Source organism: Anomaloglossus baeobatrachus, chromosome 9 (genome assembly GCF_048569485.1).
Source record: "Anomaloglossus baeobatrachus isolate aAnoBae1 chromosome 9, aAnoBae1.hap1, whole genome shotgun sequence".
NCBI classification, from domain to species: Eukaryota; Metazoa; Chordata; class Amphibia; order Anura; family Aromobatidae; genus Anomaloglossus; species Anomaloglossus baeobatrachus.
In genome coordinates, this window is record NC_134361.1 from 220,810,260 (window position 1) to 220,824,260 (window position 14,001).

The window sequence follows — 14,001 nt, forward strand, 5'->3', positions numbered from 1 at the left end:
GGTTATACTTCTAGGACCCCCACAATCCTGAGACTGAAGGGGCTAAGATGTCAATGTGTAGGAAAATTAGTGGATCCGCTTCAATCTCACAATCTGCACCCCACTAGTCATGTGATGGTATATCTTTTCTATAGGCTTCACTTTATTATATGGGTTTTTCCACCAATCTAATTCTGTGCTAATATTCTCTGCACTGGTAATGACACTTTCCATTTAGGCCGGTGTGGGTGGGTTTCTAATACTAACCTTGAATCCTGTTGGGCACCAGTCTACAAACTGAATAGTGCGTTTTGTCTTAATGGTTGCGATGGCGGCGTTGACATCCTTGGGGACCACGTCCCCCCTGTATAACATGCAGCAGGCCATGTATTTGCCGTGGCGGGGGTCACACTTCACCATCTGGTTTGCAGGCTCAAAGCAGGCATTGGTTATTTCAGCCACGGACAGCTGCTCGTGGTAGGCCTTCTCTGCAGAGATGACAGGCGCGTACGTGACCAGCGGGAAATGGATACGTGGATATGGAACCAGGTTTGTCTGAAATTCGGTGAGATCAACATTTAAAGCCCCATCAAACCTCAGCGAGGCAGTGATGGACGACACGATCTGCCCAATGAGACGGTTGAGATTTGTGTATGTTGGACGTTCAATGTCCAAGTTTCGGCGACAAATATCATAAATGGCCTCATTGTCCACCATAAAGGCACAATCTGAATGCTCCAGCGTGGTGTGTGTGGTCAGTATGGAGTTGTATGGCTCCACCACTGCTGTGGACACTTGCGGTGCTGGGTAGATTGCAAACTCAAGCTTGGACTTCTTGACATAATCTATAGAGAGTCTCTCCATCAGAAGAGATGCAAATCCTGAGCCTGTGCCGCCTCCAAAGCTATGGAAAATGAGGAAACCTTGTAATCCGGTGCACTGGTCAGCCTGCGAGAGAAGATAGTGCCATATTACACACAACTGTCATCACCAAAGCCTTCCATGTCCTCTATGTATAGATCAGTGCTGATCATAGGGGCCGTAGAGGAGCCTCAGTCACCATCACAGCCCTGCGATCATGTAACACCAGCTTCATACAGTGCGTCCACCCATCTCCTGTATACACCGCACCTATATACAGCGTGTCCACCCATCTCCTGTATACACCGCACCTACACAGAGCGTGTCCACCCATCTCCTGTATACACCGCACCTATATACAGCGTGTCCACCCATCTCCTGTATACACCGCACCTATATACAGTGTGTCCACCCATCTCCTGTATACACCGCACCTATACAGAGCGTGTCCACCCATCTCCTGTATACACCGCACCTATATACAGTGTGTCCACCCATCTCCTGTATACACCGCACCTATACAGAGCGTGTCCACCCATCTCCTGTATACACCGCACCTATATACAGCGTGTCCACCCATCTCCTGTATACACCGCACCTATACAGAGCGTGTCCACCCATCTCCTGTATACACCGCACCTATATACAGTGTGTCCACCCATCTCCTGTATACACCGCACCTATATACAGTGTGTCCACCCATCTCCTGTATACACCGCACCTATATACAGTGCGTCCACCCATCTCCTGTATACACCGGACCTATATACAGTGCGTCCACCCATCTCCTGTATACACCGCACCTATATACAGCGTGTCCACCCATCTCCTGTATACACCGCACCTATATACAGTGTGTCCACCCATCTCCTGTATACACCGCACCTATATACAGTGTGTCCACCCATCTCCTGTATACACCGCACCTATATACAGTGTGTCCACCCATCTCCTGTATACACCACACCTATATACAGTGTGGCCACCCATCTCCTGTATACACCACACCTATATACAGTGTGTCCACCCATCTCCTGTATACACCGCACCTATATACAGTGTGTCCACCCATCTCCTGTATACACCGCACCTATATACAGTGTGTCCACCCATCTCCTGTATACACCGCACCTATATACAGTGTGGCCACCCATCTCCTGTATACACCGCACCTATATACAGTGTGTCCACCCATCTCCTGTATACACCGCACCTATATACAGTGTGTCCACCCATCTCCTGTATACACCGCACCTATATACAGTGTGGCCACCCATCTCCTGTATACACCGCACCTATATACAGTGTGGCCACCCATCTCCTGTATACACCGCACCTATATACAGTGTGGCCACCCATATCCTGTATACACCGCACCTATATACAGTGTGTCCACCCATATCCTGTATACACCGCACCTATATACAGTGTGTCCACCCATATCCTGTATACACCGCACCTATATACAGTGTGTCCACCCATCTCCTGTATACACCGAACCTATATACAGCGTGTCCACCCATCTCCTGTATACACCGCACCTATATACAGTGTGGCCACCCATCTCCTGTATACACCGCACCTATATACAGTGTGGCCACCCATCTCCTGTATACACCGCACCTATATACAGTGTGGCCACCCATCTCCTGTATACACCGCAACTATATACAGTGTGTCCACCCATCTCCTGTATACACCGCACCTATATACAGTGTGTCCACCCATATCCTGTCCACCGCCATTAACTTGAGAACGGCGGCAGCTATAGGCATAGAAGTGGTGTCTAGGTATAGTAAAGTAGCCATGCGCTACGCAATGAAGCCACCTATAGCGCCACCTGGTGGAAAGAAGGGAATTTTGTTTACTTACCGTAAATTCCTTTTCTTCTAGCTCCAATTGGGAGACCCAGACAATTGGGTGTATAGGCTATGCCTCCGGAGGCCGCACAAAGTATTACACTAAAAGTGTAAAGCCCCTCCCCTTCTGCCTATACACCCCCCGTGCTCCCACGGGCTCCTCAGTTTTGGTGCAAAAGCAAGAAGGAGGAAAAAATTATAAACTGGTTTAAAGTAACTTCAATCCGAAGGAATATCGGAGAACTGAAACCATTCAACATGAACAACATGTGTACACAAAAAGAAGGGAATTTTGTTACTTACCGTAAATTCCTTTTCTTCTAGCTCTTATTGGGAGACCCAGACGATTGGGGTATAGCTACTGCCCTCCGGAGGCCACACAAAGCACTACACTAAAAAGTGCAAGGCCCCTCCCCTTCTGGCTATACTCCCCCGTGATATCACGGGTTCTCCAGTTTTAGTGCCAAAGCAAGAAGGAGGAAAGCCAATAACTGGTTTAAACAAATTAACTCCGAGTAACATCGGAGAACTGAAAAACCGTTCAACATGAACAACATGTGTACCCGCAAACAACAAAAAAATCCCGAAGGACAACAGGGCGGGTGCTGGGTCTCCCAATAAGAGCTAGAAGAAAAGGAATTTACGGTAAGTAACAAAATTCCCTTCTTCTTCAGCGCTCTATTGGGAGACCCAGACGATTGGGACGTCCAAAAGCTGTCCCTGGGTGGGTAAAGAAATACCTCATGTTAGAGCTGCAAGACAGCCCTCCCCTATGGGGAAGCCACTGCCACCTGCAGGGCTCTTCTACCTAGGCTGGCGTCCGCCGAAGCATAGGTATGCACCTGATAATGTTTGGTGAAAAATGTGCAGGCTCGACCAGGTAGCTGCCTGGCACACCTGTTGAGCCGTAGCCTGGTGTCGTAATGCCCAGAACGCACCTACGGCTCTGGTAGAATGGACCTTCAGCCCTGAAGGAACCGGAAGCCCCGCAGAACGGTAGTCTTCAAGAATTGGTTCTTTGATCCATCGAGCCATGGTGGCTTTAGAAACCTGCAACCCCTTGCGCGTACCAGCGACAAGGACAAAAAATGCATCAGAGCGGCGCATGGGCGCCGTGCGGGAAATGTAGATTCTGAGTGCTCTCACCAGAACTAACAACTGTAAATCCTTTTCATACCGGAGAACCGGATGAGAACAAAAGGAAGGAAAGGGTATATCCCGATTAAGAAGAAACGCGGATACAACCTTAGGGAGAAACTCCTGAATAGGGCGCAGCACTACCTTGTCCTGGTGGAACACTAGGAAGGGAGCCTTGAATGACAGAGCCGCCAGCTTAGACACTCGCTGAAGCGACGTGATCGCAACCAGAAAGGCCACTTTCTGTGACAGGCGCGAAAGGGAAACTTCCCTCAGAGGCTCGAAATGCGGCTTCTGGAGAGCAACTAGTACCCTGTTCAGATCCCATGGATCTAACGGCCGCTTGTACGGGGGCACAATATGACAAACCCCCTGTAGTAACGTGCGCACCTTAGGAAGACGTGCTAGACGCTTCTGAAAAGAACACGGATAGTGCCGAGACTTGCCCTTAAAGGGAGCCGAGCGACCAACCTCTTTCCCAACCAGATTGCAGGAGGGAAGGCAAAGTAGGCAATGCCGATGGCCAGGGAGACCCTCCCTGAGCAGAACACTAAGATAAGAATATCTTCCACGAGTTGTGGTAGATCTTGGCAGACCGCGGCTGGCTAGCCCGTCTCATGGTGGCAATGACGTCGTGCTCACGGTCGACCGACGGTGAGATGCCACAGATCACGGTACCACGACCTCCCCGGCCAGTCTGGGGCGACGAGGATGGTGTGGCAGCAATCGGTAGCTGGAACTGTGACCAATCCTGAGCCAAGGCGCCTGTCGCCAGAGCTCTTTGATCGTAAGACCGCGTCATGAAAATCGGGACCTTGTTGTTGCCGAGAAGCCATGACGTCGACGTCCGTCTTCATCCTGCGTCTACAGAATTCTTGCAAACAAACGGGTGCAGAGCCCATTCCCCTGCGTCCACGCCCTGGCGACTGAGGAAGTCTGCTTCCTAGTGTCGTACGCCCGGGATGTGAACAGCTGATATGGTGTATGCTCTGTCTTCTACCCATAGCAGAATCCGCCGGACCTCTTGGGAGTCTTGTCGACTGCGTAGTCCGCCTTGGTGGTTGGTGTATGCCACCGCTGTGGATAGTCCGACTGAATTCGGATCTATTTGCATTCCAGCCACTGCAGGAAGGCTTGCAGTGCAAGATACACTGCCCAGAGCTCCAGACCACTGAGTTGAAGAGTGGACTCCTCTGAAGATGGTCTTTGACCGTCTGGAAAAGCTAAAACTCGCCTCTGGATGAGGCGCCTCCTTGAAGGAGAGACTGTCCCCTCGTCTGTAGTGAACGCTGTTTGTCCAGCGGAAGCTTCACTATCGCTGAGAGAGTGTGAAAACTCTCCAGGAGATGCCAGCGATTGGGTTCAACCTTGAAAAGTTGAAGACCCACCCGAAACTCTGGGAAGGGTCCAGCGCCATGTTCAGGTTGTGTTGGCATGCTTGTAAAGGAGAGTGCCTTGACCAGTAGATTGCCCAAGTAAAGGATCACAGAGTGACCGTGAGAGCGCGGGACTGCTCCCTCTGCTGCCACGAACTTGGTGAACACCCGTGGGGCTGTCGCCAGCCAAAGGGTATGGCTACGAAACGAAATATTCTCGTCTTTAATAACGAATCGTAGCCAACGCCGGTGCCTCGGAGCAATCGGCACGTGTAGATAAGCATCCTGATGTCTATTGAAGCTAGGAAAACTCCTTGAGACAGAGAGGCAATGACGGAGCGGAGTGATGCCATCCGGAACCGCCTGGTTTTCACGTGCTCGTTAAGCAGTATAAAGTCCAGAACGGGACGGAAGGAGCCGTCCTATTTTGGCACCACGACCAGGTCGGGGCAAAATGCGTATCTGGTTCCTGAAGAGGAACAGGGATTACGGCTCTTTCCGCCTGCAGAAGAGCCTCGGCTCGGTCGGTGCGGTAGTTTGAAAACAAACTGACTCTCACTCACAGGCCCTCAACCTGCGGTAGGTAAATGCCGCTAAAGCGGGGGAGTCTGCCCCCCCGCGGTTGCGGAGTGAGAGGGCTGAAAATTATGAGGAAAACGCTTTGGTAGCGGATCCTCCGGCTGCCTTCCCCGGGCGTGAATTGAGCCCGCTAGGAATCTATGCCCTTCTGGGCTTTTTGAGTCGTCTTGGATAGTTGAATGATTTCATTCAACCCTTACCAACAGACTATCACTAGATAAAGGCAACCTGGTTAAGCACTTCGTTGGAAGCAGCCTCTGTTCCAATCTCTCAACTACTAGCCTCTGCGTAAAAACACGGAGTTGGCGGATGCCACTGACGTCCGGCTCGTAGAGTCTCGGACAGCAATAACAGCATGATTCGCCATGCCGACATTGCGAGTTAAAGACGCTGCTGGGACCGAGAGTACCTGTGACAGCGACCCTCTGCGCAATACTAGCTGAAATAGCTTGGAGTGCCTTCACGGCTGCGACTGCCGGAGCAGCCGACCTGCCGATAGCTTCATAGACAGATTGCAACCAGAGGCCAATCTGCCTGTCAATGGCATTTTGAAGTGAAGTCCTATCCACCACTACAACTATAGATCTAGCTGCAAGCATGGAGATTGGGGGATCCACATTTGGATACTGGGTCTAGCGCTTGACCACGTCAGGGGGAGCGACACGTGTCTCATTAATACGGTCGGAGAAACGCTTATCGTGATAAGCGTGTCGTTTCTGGACTGCGTCTCTGGAGTCAGAGTGCTAAACAAGTACTCAATATATAGAGATTTCTCTTGCTGTGAAGCTGACCCCTCCACTGGAGGAGTTGAGGGAGAAATACCCAACCTTTCGTTGATGGACGCAATAAGATTATTCACTATAGCGTCACCATCCGGTGTATCCGGATTGAGAGCGGTGTCAGGAACAGAGTCCTGAACAGCTACGTCTGCCTCATCGTACAGAGAGTACTCCAGCTGGGACCTTGCCCAGTGATGTAGTCGAGGGCTAATGCCAGCGAGCCCGCTTAGGCCATCTGGGACTGTCGACCGTGTCGGATGCCTGCTCTCTGGAATGCCTGGAATCACTCTGGCGCCTTGAGATGCTCCAGATCAGGGCGGCCAGGGTCATTGCAACCATATTGCCCACGGTCTGCTTGGGGTGCAAAGTCTGTAAGATGTCAGTCATAGTCACAGACAATATATCAGCGTAAAAACTGCAACTTCGTCCCTGTCTCTGGACAGAGATCACAGGTGGTTCCTTTGGCCACATATAGCAGAGACCCCGGTTGAGCAATTGCACGCACTGGGGGTCCTGAAACCGTATGACATGCAGTACAAGCAGCATAGAAAGCCCGTGCATTGGCAACTTGTCTTTTTCTGCTGTTGTTGTCTAGCTATCTAAGAGCCTAGCCGAGGATAGCGACCGTACAGTGAATAGTCATACAAGCATGAAGTACAAATAAACACTTCAGCACATGTAGTACACGCAGCATTGAAAACTTGTGGCTTGGCACATTTGCTCTTCTGCTGCTGTTGTCTATTTATCTAGGAGCATGAGACAAGGATAGCGACATACAGTGAATGTATAGCATACAGCATGACAGTAAACACTGCAGCCCATGCAATCCAAGCAGCATTGAAAGCTTGCGCGTTAGCACCCTAGTCTTTCTGCTGCTGTTGTCTATTTATCCAGGAACATTAGCCAAGGATAGCGACATACAGTGAATGTATAGCATACAACATACCTCCCAACTTTTAAAGAAGGAAAAGTGGGACAAAGTTTGCGGCGCGCGTAGCGCGTCGCGGCAAATTTTTAGGCCACGCCCCCTAACCACACCCATTTCACAGTCACGCCCATATCCACTCCCCATCCACACCCATTCAGCACAGACACGCAGGCAGCCGGCGGGCCTCCAGCACGGACACGCAGGCAGCCGGCGGGCCTCCAGCACGGACACGCAGGCAGCCGGCGGGCCTCCAGCACGGACACGCAGGCAGCCGGCGGGCCTCCAGCACGGACACGCAGGCAGCCGGCGGGCCTCCAGCACGGACACGCAGGCAGCCGGCGGGCCTCCAGCACGGACACGCAGGCAGCCGGCGGGCCTCCAGCACGGACACGCAGGCAGCCGGCGGGCCTCCAGCACGGACACGCAGGCAGCCGGCGGGCCTCCAGCACGGACACGCAGGCAGCCGGCGGGCCTCCAGCACGGACACGCAGGCAGCCGGCGGGCCTCCAGCACGGACACGCAGGCAGCCGGCGGGCCTCCAGCACGGACACGCAGGCAGCCGGCGGGCCTCCAGCACGGACACGCAGGCAGCCGGCGGGCCTCCAGCACGGACACGCAGGCAGCCGGCGGGCCTCCAGCACGGACACGCAGGCAGCCGGCGGGCCTCCAGCACGGACACGCAGGCAGCCGGCGGGCCTCCAGCACGGACACGCAGGCAGCCGGCGGGCCTCCAGCACGGACACGCAGGCAGCCGGCGGGCCTCCAGCACGGACACGCAGGCAGCCGGCGGGCCTCCAGCACGGACACGCAGGCAGCCGGCGGGCCTCCAGCACGGACACGCAGGCAGCCGGCGGGCCTCCAGCACGGACACGCAGGCAGCCGGCGGGCCTCCAGCACGGACACGCAGGCAGCCGGCGGGCCTCCAGCACGGACACGCAGGCAGCCGGCGGGCCTCCAGCACGGACACGCAGGCAGCCGGCGGGCCTCCAGCACGGACACGCAGGCAGCCGGCGGGCCTCCAGCACGGACACGCAGGCAGCCGGCGGGCCTCCAGCACGGACACGCAGGCAGCCGGCGGGCCTCCAGCACGGACACGCAGGCAGCCGGCGGGCCTCCAGCACGGACACGCAGGCAGCCGGCGGGCCTCCAGCACGGACACGCAGGCAGCCGGCGGGCCTCCAGCACGGACACGCAGGCAGCCGGCGGGCCTCCAGCACGGACACGCAGGCAGCCGGCGGGCCTCCAGCACGGACACGCAGGCAGCCGGCGGGCCTCCAGCACGGACACGCAGGCAGCCGGCGGGCCTCCAGCACGGACACGCAGGCAGCCGGCGGGCCTCCAGCACGGACACGCAGGCAGCCGGCGGGCCTCCAGCACGGACACGCAGGCAGCCGGCGGGCCTCCAGCACGGACACGCAGGCAGCCGGCGGGCCTCCAGCACGGACACGCAGGCAGCCGGCGGGCCTCCAGCACGGACACGCAGGCAGCCGGCGGGCCTCCAGCACGGACACGCAGGCAGCCGGCGGGCCTCCAGCACGGACACGCAGGCAGCCGGCGGGCCTCCAGCACGGACACGCAGGCAGCCGGCGGGCCTCCAGCACGGACACGCAGGCAGCCGGCGGGCCTCCAGCACGGACACGCAGGCAGCCGGCGGGCCTCCAGCACGGACACGCAGGCAGCCGGCGGGCCTCCAGCACGGACACGCAGGCAGCCGGCGGGCCTCCAGCACGGACACGCAGGCAGCCGGCGGGCCTCCAGCACGGACACGCAGGCAGCCGGCGGGCCTCCAGCACGGACACGCAGGCAGCCGGCGGGCCTCCAGCACGGACACGCAGGCAGCCGGCGGGCCTCCAGCACGGACACGCAGGCAGCCGGCGGGCCTCCAGCACGGACACGCAGGCAGCCGGCGGGCCTCCAGCACGGACACGCAGGCAGCCGGCGGGCCTCCAGCACGGACACGCAGGCAGCCGGCGGGCCTCCAGCACGGACACGCAGGCAGCCGGCGGGCCTCCAGCACGGACACGCAGGCAGCCGGCGGGCCTCCAGCACGGACACGCAGGCAGCCGGCGGGCCTCCAGCACGGACACGCAGGCAGCCGGCGGGCCTCCAGCACGGACACGCAGGCAGCCGGCGGGCCTCCAGCACGGACACGCAGGCAGCCGGCGGGCCTCCAGCACGGACACGCAGGCAGCCGGCGGGCCTCCAGCACGGACACGCAGGCAGCCGGCGGGCCTCCAGCACGGACACGCAGGCAGCCGGCGGGCCTCCAGCACGGACACGCAGGCAGCCGGCGGGCCTCCAGCACGGACACGCAGGCAGCCGGCGGGCCTCCAGCACGGACACGCAGGCAGCCGGCGGGCCTCCAGCACGGACACGCAGGGCAGCCGGCGGGCCTCCAGCACGGACACGCAGGCAGCCGGCGGGCCTCCAGCACGGACACGCAGGCAGCCGGCGGGCCTCCAGCACGGACACGCAGGCAGCCGGCGGGCCTCCAGCACGGACACGCAGGCAGCCGGCGGGCCTCCAGCACGGACACGCAGGCAGCCGGCGGGCCTCCAGCACGGACACGCAGGCAGCCGGCGGGCCTCCAGCACGGACACGCAGGCAGCCGGCGGGCCTCCAGCACGGACACGCAGGCAGCCGGCGGGCCTCCAGCACGGACACGCAGGCAGCCGGCGGGCCTCCAGCACGGACACGCAGGCAGCCGGCGGGCCTCCAGCACGGACACGCAGGCAGCCGGCGGGCCTCCAGCACGGACACGCAGGCAGCCGGCGGGCCTCCAGCACGGACACGCAGGCAGCCGGCGGGCCTCCAGCACGGACACGCAGGCAGCCGGCGGGCCTCCAGCACGGACACGCAGGCAGCCGGCGGGCCTCCAGCACGGACACGCAGGCAGCCGGCGGGCCTCCAGCACGGACACGCAGGCAGCCGGCGGGCCTCCAGCACGGACACGCAGGCAGCCGGCGGGCCTCCAGCACGGACACGCAGGCAGCCGGCGGGCCTCCAGCACGGACACGCAGGCAGCCGGCGGGCCTCCAGCACGGACACGCAGGCAGCCGGCGGGCCTCCAGCACGGACACGCAGGCAGCCGGCGGGCCTCCAGCACGGACACGCAGGCAGCCGGCGGGCCTCCAGCACGGACACGCAGGCAGCCACAGTGAGGCGGCCGGTCGCCCGCACAGTGAGGCGGCCGGTCGCCTTCACAGACAGGCGGCGGGCCGCCCGCACAGAGAGGCGGCCAGCCGCCCGCACAGAGAGGCGGCCGGCTGCCCGCACAATGAGGCGGCGGGCCGCCCGCACAGACAGGCGGCGGGGGGCGCCCGCACAGACAGGCGGCAGGGGGGGCGCCCGCACAGACAGGCGGCAGGGGGGCGCCCGCACAGACAGGCGGCACGGGGGGCGCCCGCACAGACAGGCGGCAGGGGGGGCGCCCGCACAGACAGGCGGCAGGGGGGCGCCCGCACAGACAGGCGGCGGGGGGCGCCCGCACAGACAGGCGGCGGGTGGCGCCCCGCACAGACAGGCGGCAGGGGGGCGCCCGCACAGACAGGTGGCGGGGCCGACCGCACAGACAGGCGGCCGGCCGACCGCACAGACAGGCGGCCGGCCGACCGCACAGACAGGCTCCGGCCGGGGGTGAGGGGGGAGGGAGGGAAATCAGCGCTGGGGAGATTAGTTTACTGTACCAGCAGCAGCACAGGCAGCGCTCCTCTCTATGCCACGTCTACTAGGATGGTAGGAGGGAAAAGCAGGGAGGCGGAGAGAGAGTGGGTGGGCGGAGCCCGGGAGCCGGCCGTCCCGCCCGTGGCAACGGGACAAACAACGTAAAGCGTGAAAGTCCCGCTGTATCCGGGACGGTTGGGAGGTATGCAGCATGTTAGAATGTGTACATAAGATCCCGCTGGTGGTGGCCGCAGCTTATAGGCCCCAAATCTGGTGACAGGTTCCCTTTAAAGTGAACCTGTCAGGTGCAATATGCACTCAGAGCCAGGAGCAGTTCTGGGCACATATTGCTAATCCCTGCCTAACCGTCCCTGTATACACTAGCATAGATAAAGAGATCAAGAACAAATATTTTTAAAGATCTTATATCTTATGCTAATGAGTGCGGGGACTAGTCCGAAGGGCGTTACTTCACTTGGCTAGTCGGCTCGCATAGCATGTTAGCATGTTATTACGCCCCTGTGTGAGTACTAATACGCTATGTGAGCCGACTAGCCAAGTGAAGTAACGCCCTTGGGACTAGTCCCCGCGCTAATTAGCATAAGATATAAGCTCTTTAAAAATACTTTTTCTATAGATGCCTTTATCTATGCTAGTGTATACAGGGACGGTTAGGCAGGGATTAGCAATATACACCCAGAACTGCTCCTGGCTCTGAGTGCAGATTGCACCTGATAGGTTCCCTTTAAAGGGAAACTGTCACCAGAAATTTAGCAAAAAAAATAAAAGATTCCCCTCTGCAGCTCCTGGGCTGCATTCTGGAAAGGTTCCTGTTGTTATTGTGCCCACTTTGAGACCTAAAAAAATACTTTATGAAGTCTTACCTTTTTGTATGCAAATCTGTTTTTATGGTCACGGGGGCGGGCTGCCTGGCGTCCGTTATTCCCCCTCCTGCCGCTGTACGCCGTCCCCCATTGCTCATTTCCATACATGAGGACGCCTTCCTCATGTAACTGTCCTCCTGAAGTTTTGTGCATGCCCAGTGCCACTCTCGCGGGACTGAGCACTGTGCAAAGTGTGAACGCTTTTGAGGTGATTGCGCAGGCGCGAGATTATGGGCGGCGCTGTGATTGTCATCAGCAGCGTCATCCAAGTACCTGCCCATAATCTTGTGCCCGCGCTTCTCACTCTGCCTCCACCGTTATGCGCAAGCACTGGCCATATGAACCACGTTACCTATTACCATGGGCGCGAGATTATGGGCGGCGCTGTGATTGTCATCAGCAGCGTCATACAAGTACCCACCCATAATCTCGTGCCCGCGCTTCTCACTCTGCCTCCACCGTTATGCGCAAGCACTGTCCATATGAACCATGTTACCTATTACCATGGGCGCGAGATTATGGGCGGCGCTGTGATTGTCATCAGCAGCGTCATCCAAGTACCTGCCCATAATCTCGTGCCCGCGCTTCTCACTCTGCCTCCACCGTTATGCGCAAGCACTGGCCATATGAACCACGTTACCTATTACCATGGGCGCGAGATTATGGGCGGCGCTGTGATTGTCATCAGCAAAGTCATCCAAGTACCCGCCCATAATCTCGTGCAAGCGGTAATAGGTAACATGGTTCATATGGCCAGCACTTGCGCATAACGGTGGAGTCAGAGGGAAAAGTGCGGGCACGAGATTATGGGCGGGTACTTGGTTAACGCTGTTGATGACAATCACAGCGCCGCCCATAATCTCGTGCCTGCGCAATCACCTGAAAAAGCGTTCACATGCGCAAATCTTCGGGAGGACAGTTACATGAGGAAGGCGTTCTTGTGTATGTAAATGAGCAATGGGGGACTGCGTAAAGCGGCAGGAGGGGGAATAACGGACGCCAGACAGCCCGCCCCCGTGACCATAAAAACACATTTGCATACAAAAAGGTAAGACTTCATAAAGTATTTTTGTAGGTCTCAAAGGGGGCACAATAACAACAGGAACCTTTCTAGAAGCAGCCCAGGAGCTGCAGAGGGGAATCTATTACTTTTATTGTGAAATTTCTGCTGACATGTTCCCTTTAACTGGTAGAGGAGCCAGGATAAAGCAGAGCTGAAGCTGTTGGGAAGCTAGGACCCAGCAGCTCTACAGGCAGGAGACCACTGATCGGTAATAGAAGCCTGCAGATGTCACTCTGCATAGGTTATTACTGGCCAGTGCTATCTGCAGGAGAGAGAAGTGCTGATTGCACGGTCTCCTCAGCTTCCTGACTCCCCGCGTGTCTGCAGCAGTGAGAAGCCGCACACGGGGAATCAGAGAACAGCTGCAGACAAACGCAGGCTCCAGGACTGGGGGGGGTCGGCTCTGGGGGAGGGGGGGTCGCTCTGCTGCAGGGGGTGATTCATACCTCAGCAGCAGTCACAGGAGTAGGTGCGCGGTCGGCTCTGTAATGAATAGAAGGGAGAAACAGCGAGGCGGGGCTACAGTGGGTGGGTGGAGCCCGGGATAAACAGCCTCACGGGCGGGACCCGGGATCAAAGGCTCAGAAGAGGGACTGTCCCGCTGTATCCGGGACGGTTGGGAGGTATGCATACAAGCATGACAGTAAACACTGCAGCCAATGCAAGTCAAGCAGCATTGAAAACTTGTGCCGTAGCACCATTGCTCTACTGCTGCTTTTGTCTGTTTATCTGGGCGCATTAGCCAAGAATAGCGACATACAGTGAATGTATATCATAACAATAAACCGTGCAGCACATGCAAGCGAAGCAGCATTGAAAGCTTGTGCCTTAGCACAAATTGCTCTACTGCTGCTGTTGCCCAATCTGACAGTAAACACTGCAGCACATGCAAA

The 14,001-nt window shown here is 57.7% G+C and overlaps 1 protein-coding gene across 1 annotated transcript in view; it reads right to left on the minus strand.

Moving 5' to 3' along the window:
- LOC142251616 (tubulin alpha-3 chain-like) overlaps positions 1-14,001 on the minus strand; it is an 81,182-nt gene that overhangs the window by 33,151 nt on the left and 34,030 nt on the right. The window contains exon 4 of the mRNA XM_075324585.1: positions 247-927. Within this exon, the coding sequence (XP_075180700.1) occupies positions 247-927 (681 nt within the window). The remainder of the gene's footprint in view (positions 1-246; positions 928-14,001) is intronic.